Genomic DNA, 17940 nt, shown 5'->3' on the forward strand with positions numbered 1-17940 from the left:
GTTTAATCCCATCTTTTCAAATCTACTACCTATCGCAATAAGCTTTCAGGAATAGCAACATCTCGCAGTAGACTCACCAATCGAGTAGGGTCTAATGGTGGTAACACAAAAGTTTGGGCTGGAGGTAGGGCTTTAAGCATATTAAGAACATTATTTGAAACTGTACTTCCATCATAGTCTCCATTCCCATAGCCAGGATATTTGATCCCATTACTGGAGTTTAACCCAGACCCACCACCAATGTTACTGCTGCCACTAATACCGCTACCAAGACCTGTGGGCTCGTCATGGCGTGTCTTTTTGTTTGGGCGACGCACAGCACCATGCTGGCCAGCTTGGTTTCCTTGTTGGCCTCCATTCAAAAGACCCGATCCGTCTTCTTCTTCCTCTTCTTCATCATCGCCAGAAATATCTTCTTCGTCAAACGAAATAGTGTTTCCACCGTCACGAGCATTGACGCGTAATCCCTTGGAAACACCAGATCCACTTTGTCTAGTTCTGAGCTCTCTTGTATTATCAGTACGTCGGTATCCCTTGTATGGAATTTCATTGCGTTCCGTAAACATTTCTAGTGCAGACTCTTCCGGGTACAGAGAACGGTAACGAGCTTCAAGTCTGAGCAATGCTGGGAGTTCTCCAAATTCTGCTTCATATTGTAAAAATTGTTGGTAGAGAATTTTAGAGTCCTGGACATCAAGTTTTTTGATGGACGTTTCAAAAAGTGCACGAGCATTAGTGTCGTCATTGATGAGAACCAAAAATTCAAGGTATTCGCGAATATATTCTGCGCTATTGTAGCGCTTAAGACCAATTTCAAAGATCTTGGTTGCAATGTCCGGGCGTCCGTTACGCGACTCCATCATTGCTGAGGCAACGTAAATAATGTATGTAGCATAGGAAAGTCGTCGGCACTCGCTAAAAATGGACCGCGCAGTGTTGATGCCTTCCATGCGTTTTACAGATTTCATGTAAGCCATGTATGCTGACGTTACAACCTTGGCCTGATTGTCGATTTGCTGTTGGATTCGCGTCACCCTGGTTTGGTTTGCACTGCTGAGGTTGGCAATTAAAGCGGCGTCATCCGTAGCACCTTCTCCTGGGACTGGTGTAGAGCCATTTGCAGGTGAACCCTCTGTATTTAATACTGGAAGTCCGAGTTCTTCGTAAAGGGATGTTTTCTGTGCTTCCAAAAAGTCCATACGTTCCTTGAGCTTGTTGATTAATGTTTGGTAAGTTTTTTTACATTCTGTATTATTGGAGCTGGCCTCGTAGACTTCGGCAAGCTTGTAGTTGAGCAAGAAGGATAGTGGTGTGGCTTCTAGACCGATTTTGAGAATTTCCACGCCATCGTCAATGTCACCAGGAGTTGCTTCGAGAGAGTACTCAGCAGCTTCAAACCAAATATCTGCAGAAAACCAGAGAGTTGTTGCAGCTTGTCGGTAAACGTACTTGACGCGTTGCTGGAGATCTGGTGAGCTTGTCTCAAAATTCAAAGGATTACTTTTTTCCCAGTCAATAAGGGACAACCATTTTTTAGTCTGGCTGTCACGAATCTCAGTAATACGACGTCTGTTATACATTGGCATGCCTTCGCGGTACAAGCCATCCAAGAACTTATTCATTTCCTTTGATGCTGAGCGGGCAATCATGTATGCTGGAGACTTTTCGTTGATGAATTTACGGGCTGTTGTTTTGCTAATGTTATTTTCAAAAGCATTGTAAGCTGTCCACAGAGCCTCGACATTACTGAGGGGTATACAAATGGCACGGCGGTAAGTTTTGCGGATAAGGTCCATTTGTTGCTGTTGTTCCCAAGTGGTTTGGGTGTTTTTAGACTTGATAAAGTCGAGGTACTGTGCCCAGATGGGGCCACTATCGCGGTCAATGCCAATATGGTTGAGGGCAAACTCATATGCTTCTGAAATGATATTGCGGGCTGAATCACCACCAGTTTTAAAGTTATTCATGCGCAAAATGTACCCCAGATAAAGAGTCCAAAGCTTGACACTTAGGATTTTTGTGAGGCAGCGCGAAAAGAGTTGTTCAACTTTAGGGAATTCGCTATGGTTGAGTTCGAGTTGGATGTAGCGAACCCAGAATTCTGCGCCATATGGGAAAGCAGTGACTGCTCTTTCGTAGGCTGCTTCTGTGGCTTCAAACTGGCCAAGAGTTTCAAAGTGGCGCAAGTATTGGTCCCAGTAGCGAGCGCTACGAATATCATTGTTTTTGATTTTTTCTTCAAGACGGTCCAGGAAAGGTGAGGTAGTAGTAGTAGTAGTAGTAGTAGTAGTAGTAGTAGTAGTAGTAGTAGTAGTAGTAGTAGTAGTAGGAGAGGTTCCAGGAACATCTGTGCGCTTACGTTTGCCAGCAATAGTGCTGGGAGATTTCCCACGGGTTGCACCATTTTTTTGGGGCTTTAAGGATTGTTGGTCATTGTTTGCATTAGCCGTGTTAGCTATGACTGCGCTAGAAGAAACTTCTGGTTTCTTTGGAAGTGAAGGAGGGGCTTGTGGTTGGGGATTATCTGAAGATGTCACGCTAGATGTGCTGTGTGAACTCGTATTATTTGTTGAAAGAGCTGGGGCAGGCGAAGATGGGGTTTTAGGAAGAATTGTTGTAGGTTTTGTTTTAATAGTGGTTGTTGGGTCATAGTTGTCTTCATTGGTAGCTATTTCAGTTTCTGTGGCATCTGTTGGAGCTAATTCCTGAGGAGCTAATTCCTGGGGAGCTAATTCCTGAGGAGCTAATTCCTGAGAAGTTGATTCCTGAATAGTTGATTCCTGAATAGTTGATTCCTGAATAGTTGATTCCTGAATAGTTGATTCCTGAATAGTTGATTCCTGAAGAGCTAATTCCTGAGGAGCTAATTCCTGAGGAGCTAATTCCTGAGGAGCTAATTCCTGAGGAGCTAATTCCTGAGGAGCTAATTCCTGAAGAACAGGTTCCTGAGAATGTTGTTCTTGAAGAGCAGATGAATCAAAGACTTGTTTGATGTCGCTGGATTCTACAGGAGTAGGGGCGACGTCGGCCTTTACAGGGCTCTGCACAGAATCGGGGGGATTCTGATTGGAATCAGAGTCAACTACTGATGACTGGGGGACAGGTTGTCCCAAAGGCTCTGTAGCAGAAGAAGACATTTGTAAAACTGGAGTAAGTTAATAGAGACGTGTATATATTGGGGGGAGGAAATAAGTAAGTAAGTAAGTAAGTAAGTAAGTAAGTAAGTAAGTAAGTAAGGAAGAAAAGAAGAAAAGAAAGGAAATGAGTATAATTTTTTATTACTGTGAATACATAAAGAAGGAATTGAAAACGTCTATATACAGAGATAAAGAAGTAGACGAACTTCTAGGTAGAAGAGGAGTTGGTAGTTAAAAGGAATTTCAGGTTATTAGATGATTGTGGCAATGTTGGTGGTGGTGATGGTAATGGTGGTGGTGATGATGATGATAGTTTGAAAGTTAAAATTTTAAGGATTTCAAAAGTTTTTTTTTTTTTTTTTTTGTTATTTTGAAAGATTTTTTTATATATATATATATATTTAATAAATATATTTTTATATTTTATTTAATAAGACGCGTTTTTTTTTTTTTTTTTTTTTTTATTTATAAAAATTAAATATTCCCCTAACCCTGACTATTATGGTTTTTATGGGAGGTGGTTGGCCAAATTTTTTTTTTTTTTTTTTCTACCTTCCACTGTCGTCAATCAAAATCAAATTCATTCCAAACCCCTTTCTCTTTTTCTTCTTCTTCTCCTCTGAGAAATCAGCGCAATCAATTATTATACCCTCCTCCTCCTCTTCCTCTTCCTCTTCCTCTTCCTCTTCCATATTAATGACAAGCATTGAAGGACCATTTGAATTGCATATCTGGGGCCCATTGGGTGATCTACCTTCATTTTCACCCGAATGTCTTGCTGCAGTATGGTACATTACACAAGCAATTCCTGAAGAACTACAAGCCCAAGTACTAATCTACCAATCTTCTAATACAAATGTATCACCAGCTGGTGTTTTACCAGCCCTCGTTCATGGTGGGAAAGTTTTTTCTGGATTCACATCAATTTTAAGATACCTTAAAGCACATGGATTTGATTTGGATGCACCAGTGCTAACAAGTTCGGAACTTAATACCAAACTGCCAGCAACCTTGGCTTATCTGGATACAAATCTGGGAGCAATTTCGCAATATTTATTATTTGTTCAGAGTAAGAATTATGAGAAACTGATGCGGCCATTGCTATCACAATTAATTCCATTTCCTATGCAGTACTCAGTGCCATTAAGGGAAAAGGCAATTGCAGAGGCACAATGTTTGTCACTTGGATTGCATCAACAATCTACATCATCAAATAGTAAAGATGTACCAGAAAGCTCTCCAATTTTAAGTAAACTTCAGTTGCAATTGGAGGAACAACGCAAAGCACGAGAGTTGAGTATGAAAGAGGCCAAGCAATCTTTACGAATGCTTTCTTTTGCACAGGATGTATTTCGCAATATTGTCAAATTGGGTAAACAAGATTCCAGTAGTGATGATGATGGTGAGAGGAAAAGTGATGGCAATCAAAGTTCTTGGCAATTGTTCCCACGGTTATCATCTGCAGATTTATTATTGCTTGCACATTTAATTATTCAGACTCACGAACGACTACCGTTTTCGCCAATTAAGTCATTACTGGAGGGCGAGTTCCCAGAGTTGGTTAGTTATATTGAACGGAATGTATCTGGGTTGCATGATTTGCAGATGAATATTGTACCTACAAAACCTGAGGATCGGCCGACGTTGTACAATGCTGTTTCAAGTTGGGTTACCAGTTGGTTTTAAAAGGTGATTAGGGATTATTATTATTTTTTTTCTTTTCTTTTTTCTTTTGTATATTATTTATAGAATTGTATTTTTCTTCTTCTAATTTCTCTTTGGTGGAACAATTCCTTTATTTATCATATAATAGACGACTGTGCCATCATTTGTTTGACAGGCCATAACCATTCGTCTGACTGATGGAAGTACAGATAAGGATTCATTTGAAAGATTTTGAGCAAGAAGCTCTACTTGGTTAAAGACTTGGACCCATTCTCGTATACTCCATTTTTGTTCTGTCACTGATGGGAGTACCCATTCTGTGTATTGTTGTTGAGTTTCAGTGAATGTAGGGTCATCATGATGGAGTTTTTCTGGGGGGGTTCCTGAGACAATTGTAAAGTGGTAAAAAGATTCTTTTGATGATGATGATGATGAATCAGGAATTGGTAAAGTGATTTTATGTGTTTCTAACTTTGTCCATAGTTGTTGGTATCGTAAGTTTTTAAAAACGAGGTCTGCGAGGTACTTTGATTCTTCTTCAAGATCTTGACGAGTGAGATTTTGGGTAGTCATGATGGGGAAGGGGATTTTTTTAATTGTTGGTAGAACAAAAAATAAATTTACAAAATTACAAAATTAAAAAAAAAATTTTTAAAATAAAAAAAAAAATTAGATCTTATGGGATCTAAATAGACAACATAATAACGTGATTTTAAAGTTCTTTCCCAGGGACTTTCTTTTTTCATTATTATTAATAGACGCGGCTTTTGTATTTTTTTTTTTTGAAAAGTGAAAAGTGAAAATGAAGGTAAGAAATTTATTAAAAAACAAGAGATAGATAGATAGATAGATAGATATATATACAGATAAAAAGGAGTTGAAAAAAAGTTGTGATAATGATACAGATAGAATAAAAGGAAAAAGCAAGCAACAATATTTATATACAATATAAAGTGATTAAGTGGGAAGAGATGAGACAAGACAATGCTTAATAAAAAGACTTTAAGAGACTTTAAGAGACTTTAAATTTCAAAGCCAAAGCCCTTCATGCAAGTCTTGTACTTGGTGATAAATTCGTCGCACTTTCCAGATTCCTGGCCGTTGAAAAGAAGGCACTCATCACGGACAGACTTTTCATCTTTGCAGACGCAGCAAGGCTTGGGCTCTATAAGAAAAAAAAAAAGAGTTTTAGTGGTTAGTTTTATGAAAAGTTGAATATATAAGTTGGTGGATTGTTTTTTTTTTTTTTTAGTTATCAATTTCCGGAATTTAAGGGATTTGGGTTCGGAGTTTGAAGGGGGGGATGGAGTGGCGAAAGAGAAAGTGAATAAGATTTAATATTGATATATTTGTTGTCAGATTGAACAAAAAAAAAATGTCCAAAAAAACAAATAAGGATTATCATTATTATCACGACATCATTTAAAAGCTTATAGATTTAAAGGAATAATCTAGGATTGAAATAATCAATAAAAAAAAACAACTTACTGTTAACATGGCAGGCTATAAAGAAATAAAAAAAATTAGTAGTTAGCAAATAGAATAAAAGATAATATATTCATTAGTAATATAAATAAATAACGGGATAAAAAAAAAACTGTAAGGATTATGAAAAGAAAAGGAAAAGAAAAAAAAAAAAAAGATGGAGAAAGAAGGAACATTAACAATTAACATACCAGGAGCCTCAGTGGCAGGAATGGCAGCAGCAGGAGAAGCAGTAACGGCAGACATTGTAATTATTGAATGGAATGATTGATTGATTGATTGAATAATTGAATGGGATGAGTTGTGGTGATGTGGAATTTTTCAAAAAAAAAAAAAAAAAAAGAGAAAAGAAAAGAAGAATTAAATAAAAATTAAAAATAAAAAATTAAATAAAAATTAAAAAAAAAATTAAAAAAAAATTAAAAAAAAAGGCGTTAAAAAACTTTTTTTTTTTTTTTTAATTTTTCGTAAGGCTTAATAATAATAATAATAATATTTATTATGTGTGTGTGTAAAAGCCATGAAAGGCAGTAGCGGCCTTTAGAAGTTGTGGAGGACCCGAAATGGGCCGACGTTTGTTATTAGTCAGCGGGCTGTCACGTCTTTTATACGGGAGGGATCGCAAGAGCAAACAGTAAGAACAACAGTAGTAGTAGCAGCAGCAGTACTGCTAGTAGTATAGTAAGAACATTTAAAAAAAAAAAAGGTCACGGGACCTTTTATTTAAAAAACATAGTTATATTATTATCGGGACTCCGATCCGTGATATATTTAAACAGTATCCGAAAACTTAGTAATAATTATTTGTCATCATTACACATATATATATAAATAATTATTTGTTACAAATGTTATTATTATTTTTGTAACAATTAATTATGTAATTTATGTAATTGCCCATTTTTTAACTTCCATTGCCACACAAAAAAAAAAAAAACTCTTCCTCCTCCAACAATAATTACAATAATAACTTACTATATATATTATATAATATTACTACTATTACTACTACTAGTACAACCACTTGCGGCTCGGCTTTTTCTCCACACATACACATACATAGAATTTTGTGTGTGAAGATTTCAATTCTATCAAAAAAAAAAAAAAAGCAACAAAATTATTTCTCCCCCCCCAACACCAACACCACCACCAACAAACAAACAACAACAAAGCCCTCAAAAAAGATAGAGAGAGAAAGAGAGAAAAAAAGAGAGAGAATCTCTCTTTTAAATAAATAAATAAAAATAAAAAAAGAAAAATAAAAAAATAAAAAAATAAAACTCTTTTTATTTTTTATTTTTTGATAATTCATTTAAATCTTTTTTTTTTTTCTTTTTAAAAGCAATCTAACTGAATCTATTCATATCTATTCATATCTAATCTTATATATATCATATATCATATATCATATATCATATCTCATAGTAATAGTCACACCAAATCTACCCTTTATTTTTTTTTTAAAAAAAATACCCCATCATCATTTAATATCCATCCAATTTCTTACACATAAACTGATCATCATCATCATCAACTACAACTACAACAACAACAACAACAACTACAACAACAGCCATAACTCTACTACTACCCCTCATACAATACACATGCTAAACGATTATCACCCTGCTATAGCCTTTGTGGTCCGCCGCATAATATCAACTCCTATTTTTGCCATTGTTGCTTATGGACCTTTGGCCCCTCCTAGACATGGACCTCCACCACCTTCTACAGGTGAAAAAAATGGTCCTCAATGTGAACTATTAGGTCCTTTAGCTTTAGTTATTCAATGCTCAATGGGTGCTTTAGCTATTCTTTCACTTGTACTTAAACGATCTTATGAAAATCCACCAAGACCTTGGTGGATTTGGTTCTTTGATGTATCAAAGCAGGTCTTTGGTGCATTAGGACTTCACATGATTAATGTCTTACTATCTATTCTTTCATCCCATTCAGGCGAACCTGATGTTGATGATAACCCATGTAACTGGTACTTTTTAAACCTTCTCCTCGATACTACTTTAGGTGTCCCTATTCTCTGGTTTTTCCTTTATATCATTCATATGACTGCCTTTCGAATAGGTGTAACTGAAATCTTATCAGGTCAATATGGTGATCCTCCTCGTTGGTCAGCCTTTATTAAACAAGCAAGTCTTTACTTATTAGGAATGGTTTGTATGAAATCTATTCTTTACTCTGTCACTCAAACTGTACCATGGTTAGATGATCTTGGAGAATTTCTTCTTTCTTGGACAAATAAAAACCCTGAACTCCAAGTGATTTTTGTCATGTTGGTAAGTCTTTTATCATCACAATCAAACAATCAAACAATTAAACAATCTAACATTTCAAAAAAAAAAAAAAATAAAGGTTTTCCCTCTCATTATGAATACTCTTCAGTATTATCTCATTGATACCATCATTCAATCCCCAGAATACCATATCAACCCTAACATTAAGTCTGGTAAACTTGTCAACATTGATTACCTAGGTCAAATCGAGGCCGAAGAGGAATACGAACGAAAGTGTCGTCGCCATTCAACTAAACCTTTAACTCATCAATCCAGTCTTTTCGGTACTGCATCTTCTTCTTCTACTTCTACTTCTTTTTCTCCTTCTCATTATCCTTCTTCTTCCCCCTCATCTCCTAACAGTAGCCGTAGACACGACTCGGAGGAAACTGATGTCGACGAAACAACACCAATTTTGCCTTGCACGTGTCGCACAACACTTCCCTCTTCACCTTGTGGTAATGATCTTTTTGATGAAGAACAAGTCACTCGAACTGTCACACGAATAGCAGTCCCTGAATTTTCATCTTCATCTAGTTCAAATAATACCCTTTGATAGCATATTTTGTTTTTCTCTGTTTTTGTTTTTGTTATTATTATTGAATTTTTTTTTTTTTAACTTGTACCATTAATAAACCCTTGTATAATAGCATTTAATTTATTTTAATTATTTTTAACTTCATTTATTTATATTTAAATTTAAATTTACTTTTCTTTCTATCTCTCAATCTATCTAATCTATCTATCTTTAAATACTTCCAAACCTTTTAAGGTACTTCAATGACTCGCTGACGTATTTTTTTTTCTTCTTCTTCTTACAATCGTACTAAGATATACTTAGCCGTGCGAATATCCAAGTCCTCTTCTTTTTTTTTTATTATTGTTGGCCTTTTAAATTTTTTTATTTTTTTTTATTTTTTTTTTATTTTTCTTGTCGGCACCGCCACCGTATTTTTCTTGTCCTTTCTCTGCCCTCTCCTTTGACTGCCCCTTCTTTATCAACTGCCCTTTTTTTTTTTTTATTTTTATTTTTATTTTATTTTTTTTTTTCCTGATATCACCACCACCACCACTTTAAACTTCCCTTTTAGAAACTATCAACAAAACTTCATCAACTCCATCAACTTCACCATCCCACCCCACTTACCCACTTCTAAATCCCCTCTTTTATTTCACAATGGATGCATTCAATAAAGGCTTTGCCTCTTTCACTTCTTCTCTTCAAGGCCTCGGCTCTCAAGTCACCCCTATCACTAGACGTACTACCCGTCTGATTCAAGAAACCATTGGCAGTGCCGATGAAAAGGTATGTCTACTACCAACCTCCTGAATTCAATTGAATCCTCACCATCACTCTTAAATTCTCATATTCTAATCTCTTTCTCTCTCTCTCTTTTTTTTTTTTTTTTTTTTTTCTTTAAAATAGACTAAACTTCCTGAAGAATATCTTGAATTGGAACGCAGAGTCGACGCTCTCAAAACTGTCCACCAGAAACTCCTTTCTGTCACGTATGTTTTATTATTGTTATTATTTATTATCATCATCATCAATTGTCCTTATCTAAATAACTAAACTAACTAATTAACCTTCCTCTCAGATCCCAATACGAAAATGAAAGTTACGACTACCCCCCTAACCTTAAGGAGTCTTTCACCGACCTTTCCAAGACCATCTCTGAAAAGGTCGCAGGCCTTTCACAGGTCTCCTCTGCCGCTGAGGCTGGTGCCGTTCTGACTGCTGCCCCCTCAAACAAGGAGCACAAAACCCTTCACCATGCTCTGAGCCGTGCTGCTGCTGCCGGTGCTGAGGCACTCGGTGACTCTGCTGATCCTCTTGCTTCTGCTCTTGAAAAGTATGCCGTTGCTGAGGCTAAGATTGGCGACGCCCGTCTGTCTCAGGACTCTCTTATTGTCAGCCGGTTTAATGCCGCCTTTGCTACCACCCTTAACACCTCTCTCCGCTTCGCCGCAAAAGCCCGTGCAAATGTCCACAAGGCCCGCCTCAATCTTGACGCTGCCAAGGCTGCTGCCAAAACTGCAAAGCCTGAGCGTCAGGTTGCTGCCCGTGTCGAGGTTGAACAAGCTGAAGACGAATTTGTTGCTGCCACTGAGGAAGCTGTCTCTGTCATGAAGAACATTCTTGATACCCCTGAGCCTCTCCGTAACCTTTCGGACCTCATTGCTGCCCAACTTGCTTACCACAAGGCTTCTGTCGAGATTCTTAACCAACTTCTCCCGGAAATTGATGAGCTGCAAAGTGTCCAGGATAACAAGTACAGAGAGGCACGTGAGGCTTCTACTTAGGTGGCCTCTTTAGTAAAGGTGTAGCTGTAGGTAGTAGTTGTGGTAGTAAGTAGTAGTAGTCATTAATTATTATTAAAACATTTTGCAAGAAAAATCAAAGTCTCGATACAGATATCTGGAATTGGAATTTAAAGAAATTGAAAAATTATTATATATAAAATTTAATTGGAAATATATGAATGTCTCTTTTAATCTTGTTCTTCATTTTCATCTTTATCTTTATCTTTATCTTTATCTTCATCTTCGTCGTCATCATCATCAACATTCTCAATAGTCCACTCAGACGAAACGTCCCAACGACTACCTGGTGCATTCCCACTCACATATTTTACAAACTTAAGAATCCCCTCATCACGTACAACAAGTGTCAAAACATTCCATCCAGCCTGTGTTGTAAGTAATACAGAATCATCATCATCATCATCTTCATCTCCTCCTTCTTCTTTACCAACTGCCCCACTCTTGCCATAAGAATCACCACCATCTGCACTCACACGAGTATCCTTGCGTCGATAAACAGCTGGATCCAATTGAGTATCTGTGTCTTCTTCTTCAACTCCCATATATAACTCATAACCACCTAACTCACCATCATCCCAGCCTTTGCTTGGTGTCAATCCCAAAGTGGCTTCTAACAATTGACCAGGCTCATCGTCATTATCTTCTGAATTTTCAGAATCATCTTTGGAATCATCTTCATTCTTTTTTGTCTTCTTATACAATCCTGTGGCCAATGTAAAATCAAGTCCTGGTCTGAATCGACGCACAAGTACTCGTGCAGTCATTGGATTAAGTCGTGATACAGCTCGTAACCAAGCTCGCAAGTGTGGGCTTTGAAACAATTCACGTACTTCCAATAACTTGCTTGTAGCAATTGACTCTAAAGACTTTGCTGCTTTAGCCTCAATAATCACTTTATTATCAACAATCACAGATGCATCCCCAGATAATCCAGAACTCGACTCAGCCTCTGTTTCTGCAGCAGCCTCAGCCTCATATGTGCGCAACCCATCCAAGTACATATACCGAGCCTTGTGAGGAGGGCCTGCAAGTTTCCATGGTAGTTCAATATCAGTTGATCTGAATGGTACCTTAATTCCTGCTTCTTCATCGTCCATGTCGACACGATCAATAGCAATTTTTAAAGCACTTGCATACTCTGCATTTAAGAAATCATGAACCTCGACCACACTTTCACTCAAAAATCGTGATGAAAGCTGTAACAATGGTCCAGACTTTAGTAATGTTGGGTTCAGGTATTTGGCTAAATACTCTTGTGATTCTAGAGGGAGTAGTAATTCGCTTGTTTTTTCTTCTGAATCCTCAAGTGCAGCAATTTGTGAACGACCCTGCTCAACTTCCTGTTCATCCACATTCACAAAAACTCGTTTCGGGTAGTCAAACTCTTGAAGCTCATTACTCTCCAACTGATGTAACGAGCTTTTAGCTTCTGTAGCCTCTAACTCACCCTCAATAAACCCTTCTTCACCACGTTGTGGAATATGGAACCACCCAGAAATCGACATACGAGGTTTATTGACAAATACTTCTTCCACATCATGGAAACTTAGTCCTGGTTGAACTGTGAAAAATGCCAACTGGTTCCATGCAGGAGGTACAACCTTGGTCCAATCTTTGGCTGGAACATTGGGTTTTTCCGTGGGATACAGCCGTAGCGCACCTCCATTCTTTGGGTACTCCCACACCTCATCTGGGTCAGGCAAGTACAAAATATACGAGATTCGACGGCTCCCAATTACATCATCATGGTTCAACAAGTGACATCCTTGTTGGTACACATTGATTGACAAATCTTGTTTAGTTCCAGACAATGCCCCGGATCCTGTGACGTAAGCGAGGTGTTCACGGAACGGTTTAGAGTAAAGTGCTTCGCGTAATTGTCCCAAAGCTGTAAGTTGAGCCTTTTCCTCTGCATCTAAACCAGATAAGTTCCGCAGGTCGCCAGTTTGAAACAGTTTGTAAATATCTGTTTCTTTCTTTGTAAAGTGTAAACTAGCCTTAATTTCATCTCGCACTCGCCTCAGTAATTCATCATTCATAAGCTCCGGAATTACGCCATGTTTGTAAGGTTCTGAATCTGTAATCTGTTGTTTGAGTAATTCACGAGTTGGTTCTTCAAACAAATTGGATGAAAACCTGGCCTTGAGGGTTTCCTCAGAGACTGGAGCCGCAGGAGTTTCTAACGCGGCCTTTTTGGTAGCAGGAACCGATTGGGTATCGGTATCTTGAATCTTGCGTTTCTCGCCAGTAGTAGCAGCAGCTTCTGTGGTCATTCTTGAAAAAAATTATATGATAAAGAGCAAATGATCAATTGGGATCTTTAAAGAAGGAAAGAAGGAAAGAAAGAAGGAAAGGGTAAAAAGGGGGAAAAAAATTTTTTTTTTTAAAAAATGGAATTATGGGAAGATATTAAAAAAAAAAAAAAAATCAGGTGAAGGTTTTCTGAAAAATAAAAAAATTTTTTTTAACGTGTGATACGAAAACAACCTGCGCCGCATCAACACGACTAGTCGAAGACTTTGATTAAATTAAATCCATTTTTGAATACTTGGAAAGGAAAGATTTACTTGTTTGTTTTATTCATGGAAGAAAAGGTATATAGATAGATATATATATATATATATATATATATATATATTAAAAATTAGAGAGAGAGAGAAAAAAAAAATGACCTATTTGAATTAAAAAAAAAAGATAACAAAAAAAGAGACCCCAATATTTATATAAACAATAAATGATAGCTCAAATCAGGCACCCGAGCTGCCATACATTTCAGCCCAGTCCTCAAACACCTTGAGACTTTCCTTGGAAACACTCGGACGGATTGTCTCAAGACTAGCCTTGAAGTCTGCAAATCCCAATGGACGAATCTGGTCCTGTGGAGTGGTCAAAAGTGCCTCACCCAAAGCACGAAGTGGACCCATGGCTGCATCCTTGGCCAAAGCAGTAATGTCAGACCCGGAAAAGCTATCTGTTAGCTCCACCAGCTGATTCATTTCAACTTCGGAAATGGAATGTTTTTGACGGCTTAGTAGCTTCTCCAAATGGTACCGCCGTGTTTCGGGCTCAGGTAGAGGAATGTATTGACGACGAACAAAGCGACGTCGCGCAGCTTCGTCAATCACCCACGGCAGATTGGTGGCTCCAAGAACAAGCACCCGAGTCACGTCATCGTGTTCCTTACCAGCCGCAGCGTGTTGAAGTGCACTCCATTGAATCAAAAACTCAGTCTTGATTCTACGAGACGACTCATTCTCCCCAGTGTCTGATCGAGCAGACAATAACGAGTCAATCTCGTCAACAAAAATGATGGAGGGAGCAAGGGCCTTGGCCATTAAAAACAAGGCACGTACTAGTTTCTCAGATTCTCCAAGAAACTTAGATGTCAAAGAAGATGCAGAAATGGAAAAAAAGGTTGACTTGGACTCTGTGGCTACAGCACGTGCCAACATGGTTTTACCGGTTCCTGGGGGGCCAAATAACAGCATACCCTGTGCAGGTTCGCGGAGCCCAGAAAACAAGTCTGGTCGAAGAAAAGGGTAAACCACAGCTTCTTTAAGTGAGCTCTTGGCCTTTTCAAGACCAGCGATATCATTCCACACAACAGGGTCACCCTTGACAACCACATCGTTAAAGATTTGGTCTGCAGCGTTTTGGTCAATGCCCTTGATTTTCTTGACAGTAGCACGGGCCTTTTGAAGCCAAGCTTCCTCTTCGTCCTCGTCGTTCTCGTCAGAATCAAATTCGGCATCGTCACTGGCAGACGAGCTACTAGTTTCTTCTTGGGCAGGTTCTGGGGTATCCTGTTTTTGTTTGTGTGCGGGGGTGGTGGGAGTAGTAGTGGATGCAATAATAGTATTAGTATTAGTATTAGTACTACTACTACCACTAGCTGCCCCATTTGTACGTGTGGCTTTGGCCTTTGTGGTGGGCGCAGCATGTTTGGGTTGCGCGGGGGGCGTCTGCGGCTTTTTATCAATAATAAATTTTGGCTGGGCACGGCGCTGTTGCTGCTGCTGCTGGTGATGTTGCGTAGATGCTGATGTTGCTGTCGATTTCACATGAGTTGCCGAAGACGTTCGCTGGTGGGACGCTTGTTTTGTCACGGGTGCATGAATCACGGGAGCTTTAAAGACGGTTGGCTTATTATACGAAACTTTGCTACTGGTACTTGTCCCATTTGCCGATGATGATGACACTTGTGGGTAATAGCCTGCGTTTCTTGCTTGAGTCGACGAAATATTCGCAGCCATAAGAGAGATTTGCTGGTTATGAGCAGCACGGTCTTGTTTATGTGGTCCCCATGCGAGAGTTGCTGCATGAGCAGATGCAGCCTTGCGCTCATCCATGATTTTGCGGGGGAGCTTTTGGTGGTTACGCAATGTTTTAAGCATGGTTCGAGGAGCTGATGAAGCAGCAGAAGGTTCCTGGGATTCCTTGTGCTTGAAAAACCCATGGGATGAAGGACTTGGGGTTCTGCGAGAGCCCAAAGAAAGATTTGCAAACTGCTGGTCTACATTGGTGGGAGTAGGAGGGGTGCTTGACTTTGTGCTGGAAAGAGAAGAGGTAGAAGCCGCTTTCGGAGGTGTGGCTGTGCGTGGATGATGAGCCAAAATTGGGGTAGAACTTGCTTGGACAGGTTTTGGATGGGCCAACTTTAAAGGTTTGTTTGAAGAGGAAGAAGAAGAAGAAGAAGAAGGAGGAGGAGGAGGAGGAGGAGGAGGAGGAGGATGTGATTTATGAGGTAGATGTCCAAGAGTAGCTGTAGACTGGCCATTTGAGGCCAATCTAGACATGTCCAAAAGGTTTTCACTAGAATCAACAGGTTTACGCTTAGGGGAAGCGCGAGAGGTTTGAGGAGGGTTAATGCTCTGGGGGAGAGGGAGGGCTGAGGTAGAAGCTACTGGAGTTGTTGATGTAGAAGAAAGGTCTATCAAGTAAGCAGAAGAGGAACCTGGGTCAAGACGGCTTTGGTAGGCTTCAGCACTAAAATCTGTTGTAGTTGAGTTGTCCGAGTAGTCTAGGGAGATTTTAGGGGGGATTGGAGGAGGTTTTTGGTCTTGGGGAGAGTCTTCATGAAGCTCTGGGTAATAATAGTGATCTGAAGAAGAAAAAGAAGAAGAAGAGGAAAAAGAATATTCCGGGTCAGTATTGTTAGGAGTCAATAATGATGGTTTAGAATAGTGACTAGTATTAGTAGTAGTGGAAGAAATGGGGAAGAGTACGGGAGCTGTAGTAGAAAATGGATTCAAGGTACCTTTGGAAGTAGATGCTGATGAGGCCGACACATTTGGGTTAGAAACCACTTTTGCGCGGAGTTGCTGCTTTTGTTGGTTAGAGGATGCCATTGAATAAAAAGAAGAAGACGAAGATGGAGACGACGAATTAGTTGAAACTGGAGATACTGGAGACGATGTAGTTGCTGGTTTAGGGGCCAAATTGACATTTGTTGTTGAGGCTCTAGCCATGGGGAGACCCGAGTTTGTAGCAATATACTCATCTGAATCAATCAAGGAATAGGAGGCATAGGGGTTTGTGTCTGGCCACCCACGTTCTAAGAAGGAGATGCGGTCATGACATTGTTTTTCAATATTCATAATATTTGTCATAAGATCAATTTCCTGAGGAGCCTTGGGGGTTTCAGTGACGGTAGCCATGTGGGCTGAGATTGTTTTGAGAGTACGTTTCCAAGCGGCAAGAGCATCAGCTGGCTGGTCGCGAGTTTCAAGAAGAATTGCGCGGACAGAAGATTGGTATGCATCTTCGTAAGCTCGCTGGAGAGTGAGTAGAAGGTATGAGGGCGTGATTGCTCTCTTTTGGCGGAAAAAGTCCATGAGTGGAGGAAGAACAAGAGAGGGGGAAAAGGTGGTATGGAGAATGAGTGGATGCAAGGATTATTATTAAAAAAAGAGAGAGAGAGAGAGAGAGAGAGAGAAGAGGAAGAAGATATTTTTAAGAATCGTATAAGTCACGGAAACATGAGGTTAACGAAAGAAGAATACGTACTAGAGGATTAGGTCTACCGAGAGGCCTAAGATGGAGGTTGTATAAAGTAAGAGTTTAATAATATATTAGAATGAGAAAGAAAAAAAAATAAAAAAAAGAAGAAATGAAGAAGAAATAAGAAAGAGAAAAGGAAACAATTGAAAAAGGAAAAAAATGGAAGAAGGAAAAAAAAAAGGTTTTAAAGTTGGTTATTGTTACTCAAGATGGGTAGACAGACAGACAGACAGACAGACAGAAAGACAAAAGGGCTATCTTAGTTGCTTTTAAAGTATTGCTGTTGAGACAGATAAAAAAATACTTGTTTTTTTTTCTTTTTCTTCTTATTATTTTATTAGAATATATTCAAGTTTTTTCAAATATTTCTTTAATGGAAGAAGAAAAAGAAGAAGAAGATATTTCAATGAAATAAAAAAAAGTTTAAGACTGGTGATGAAGGATTTTGGTGGCGGGATAGTAGTAGTAGTAATAGTAGTAGGAGGAAAGAGTGGTAGTGGCTGTGATAAGTGGGATGTATGTGTGTGTATATTAAAGTGTAAAGTGTGAAATAAGCTCAGAAAGGCCACACGTAGTAGTAGTAGTAAATATATATATTATATATATATATACAATAGGATGATTATTATCTATTAAGATAAACTGAGGTTAAAAGATAATTTAATAATGAAAAAGTTCAATTGATGAACTTCAAAAATGTAATTTTTTTTTTTTTTAAAAAAAAGAAAGTGAAAATGAGAAAATTTTATTTTTATTTTTTTTAAAAAAAAAAAAGGATTTGAAATTTGACAAGAATGAAAAAAGACCTTTTCACATTGCTTTGATAAATTTTAAAAAAACAAAAACAAAAACAAATAAATAAATAAATAAATAAAAAAATAAAAAAAAAAAAAGCACAGGCAAGGCGGCTGTAAAAATACTCAAATCTACGGGGTCTGTTATCGAATCTACGCAGTGGTGTATTTAAATAAATATTAAATAAATAAACACTGTATGCATAAATGAAAAGCGTGCATTTTTATTTTTTTTTTTTTTTC

At 38.3% G+C, this 17940-nt stretch overlaps 8 protein-coding genes across 8 annotated transcripts; 3 read left to right on the plus strand and 5 right to left on the minus strand.

Annotated features, from left to right (window-relative positions):
* Nucleotides 1–29: 29 nt before the first annotated feature.
* Nucleotides 30–3137, minus strand: SAPINGB_P005863 (uncharacterized protein; the record flags this gene model as incomplete). The annotated part of the gene is made up of 1 exon (XM_032000577.1): nucleotides 30–3137. The coding sequence occupies one exon, from the start codon at nucleotides 3135–3137 to the stop codon at nucleotides 30–32; it is 3108 nt and encodes a 1035-aa protein (XP_031856468.1).
* Nucleotides 3138–3833: 696 nt separating this feature from the next.
* Nucleotides 3834–4823, plus strand: SAPINGB_P005864 (uncharacterized protein; the record flags this gene model as incomplete). Its single annotated transcript, XM_032000578.1, has 1 exon — nucleotides 3834–4823. The coding sequence occupies one exon, from the start codon at nucleotides 3834–3836 to the stop codon at nucleotides 4821–4823; it is 990 nt and encodes a 329-aa protein (XP_031856469.1).
* Nucleotides 4824–4904: 81 nt separating this feature from the next.
* Nucleotides 4905–5375, minus strand: SAPINGB_P005865 (uncharacterized protein; the record flags this gene model as incomplete). Its single annotated transcript, XM_032000579.1, has 1 exon — nucleotides 4905–5375. One exon carries the CDS (start codon nucleotides 5373–5375, stop codon nucleotides 4905–4907), a length of 471 nt encoding a protein of 156 aa, XP_031856470.1.
* A 449-nt stretch (nucleotides 5376–5824) lies between these two features.
* SAPINGB_P005866 (uncharacterized protein) lies at nucleotides 5825–6533 on the minus strand (the record flags this gene model as incomplete). Its single annotated transcript, XM_032000580.1, has 3 exons — nucleotides 5825–5967; nucleotides 6291–6305; nucleotides 6479–6533. The coding sequence occupies 3 exons, from the start codon at nucleotides 6531–6533 to the stop codon at nucleotides 5825–5827; spliced, it is 213 nt and encodes a 70-aa protein (XP_031856471.1).
* A 1361-nt stretch (nucleotides 6534–7894) lies between these two features.
* Nucleotides 7895–9134, plus strand: SAPINGB_P005867 (uncharacterized protein; the record flags this gene model as incomplete). Its single annotated transcript, XM_032000581.1, has 2 exons — nucleotides 7895–8581; nucleotides 8658–9134. 2 exons carry the CDS (start codon nucleotides 7895–7897, stop codon nucleotides 9132–9134), a joined length of 1164 nt encoding a protein of 387 aa, XP_031856472.1.
* A 621-nt stretch (nucleotides 9135–9755) lies between these two features.
* Nucleotides 9756–10882, plus strand: SAPINGB_P005868 (uncharacterized protein; the record flags this gene model as incomplete). Its single annotated transcript, XM_032000582.1, has 3 exons — nucleotides 9756–9884; nucleotides 10005–10087; nucleotides 10177–10882. 3 exons carry the CDS (start codon nucleotides 9756–9758, stop codon nucleotides 10880–10882), a joined length of 918 nt encoding a protein of 305 aa, XP_031856473.1.
* A 188-nt stretch (nucleotides 10883–11070) lies between these two features.
* Nucleotides 11071–13176, minus strand: SAPINGB_P005869 (uncharacterized protein; the record flags this gene model as incomplete). Its single annotated transcript, XM_032000583.1, has 1 exon — nucleotides 11071–13176. One exon carries the CDS (start codon nucleotides 13174–13176, stop codon nucleotides 11071–11073), a length of 2106 nt encoding a protein of 701 aa, XP_031856474.1.
* A 474-nt stretch (nucleotides 13177–13650) lies between these two features.
* On the minus strand, nucleotides 13651–16737 carry SAPINGB_P005870 (uncharacterized protein; the record flags this gene model as incomplete). The annotated part of the gene is made up of 1 exon (XM_032000584.1): nucleotides 13651–16737. The coding sequence occupies one exon, from the start codon at nucleotides 16735–16737 to the stop codon at nucleotides 13651–13653; it is 3087 nt and encodes a 1028-aa protein (XP_031856475.1).
* Nucleotides 16738–17940: the final 1203 nt, after the last annotated feature.

Source organism: Magnusiomyces paraingens, assembly GCF_902498895.1.
Source record: "Magnusiomyces paraingens strain CBS 517.90 genome assembly, contig: contig5, whole genome shotgun sequence".
NCBI lineage: Eukaryota > Fungi > Ascomycota > Dipodascomycetes > Dipodascales > Dipodascaceae > Magnusiomyces > Magnusiomyces paraingens.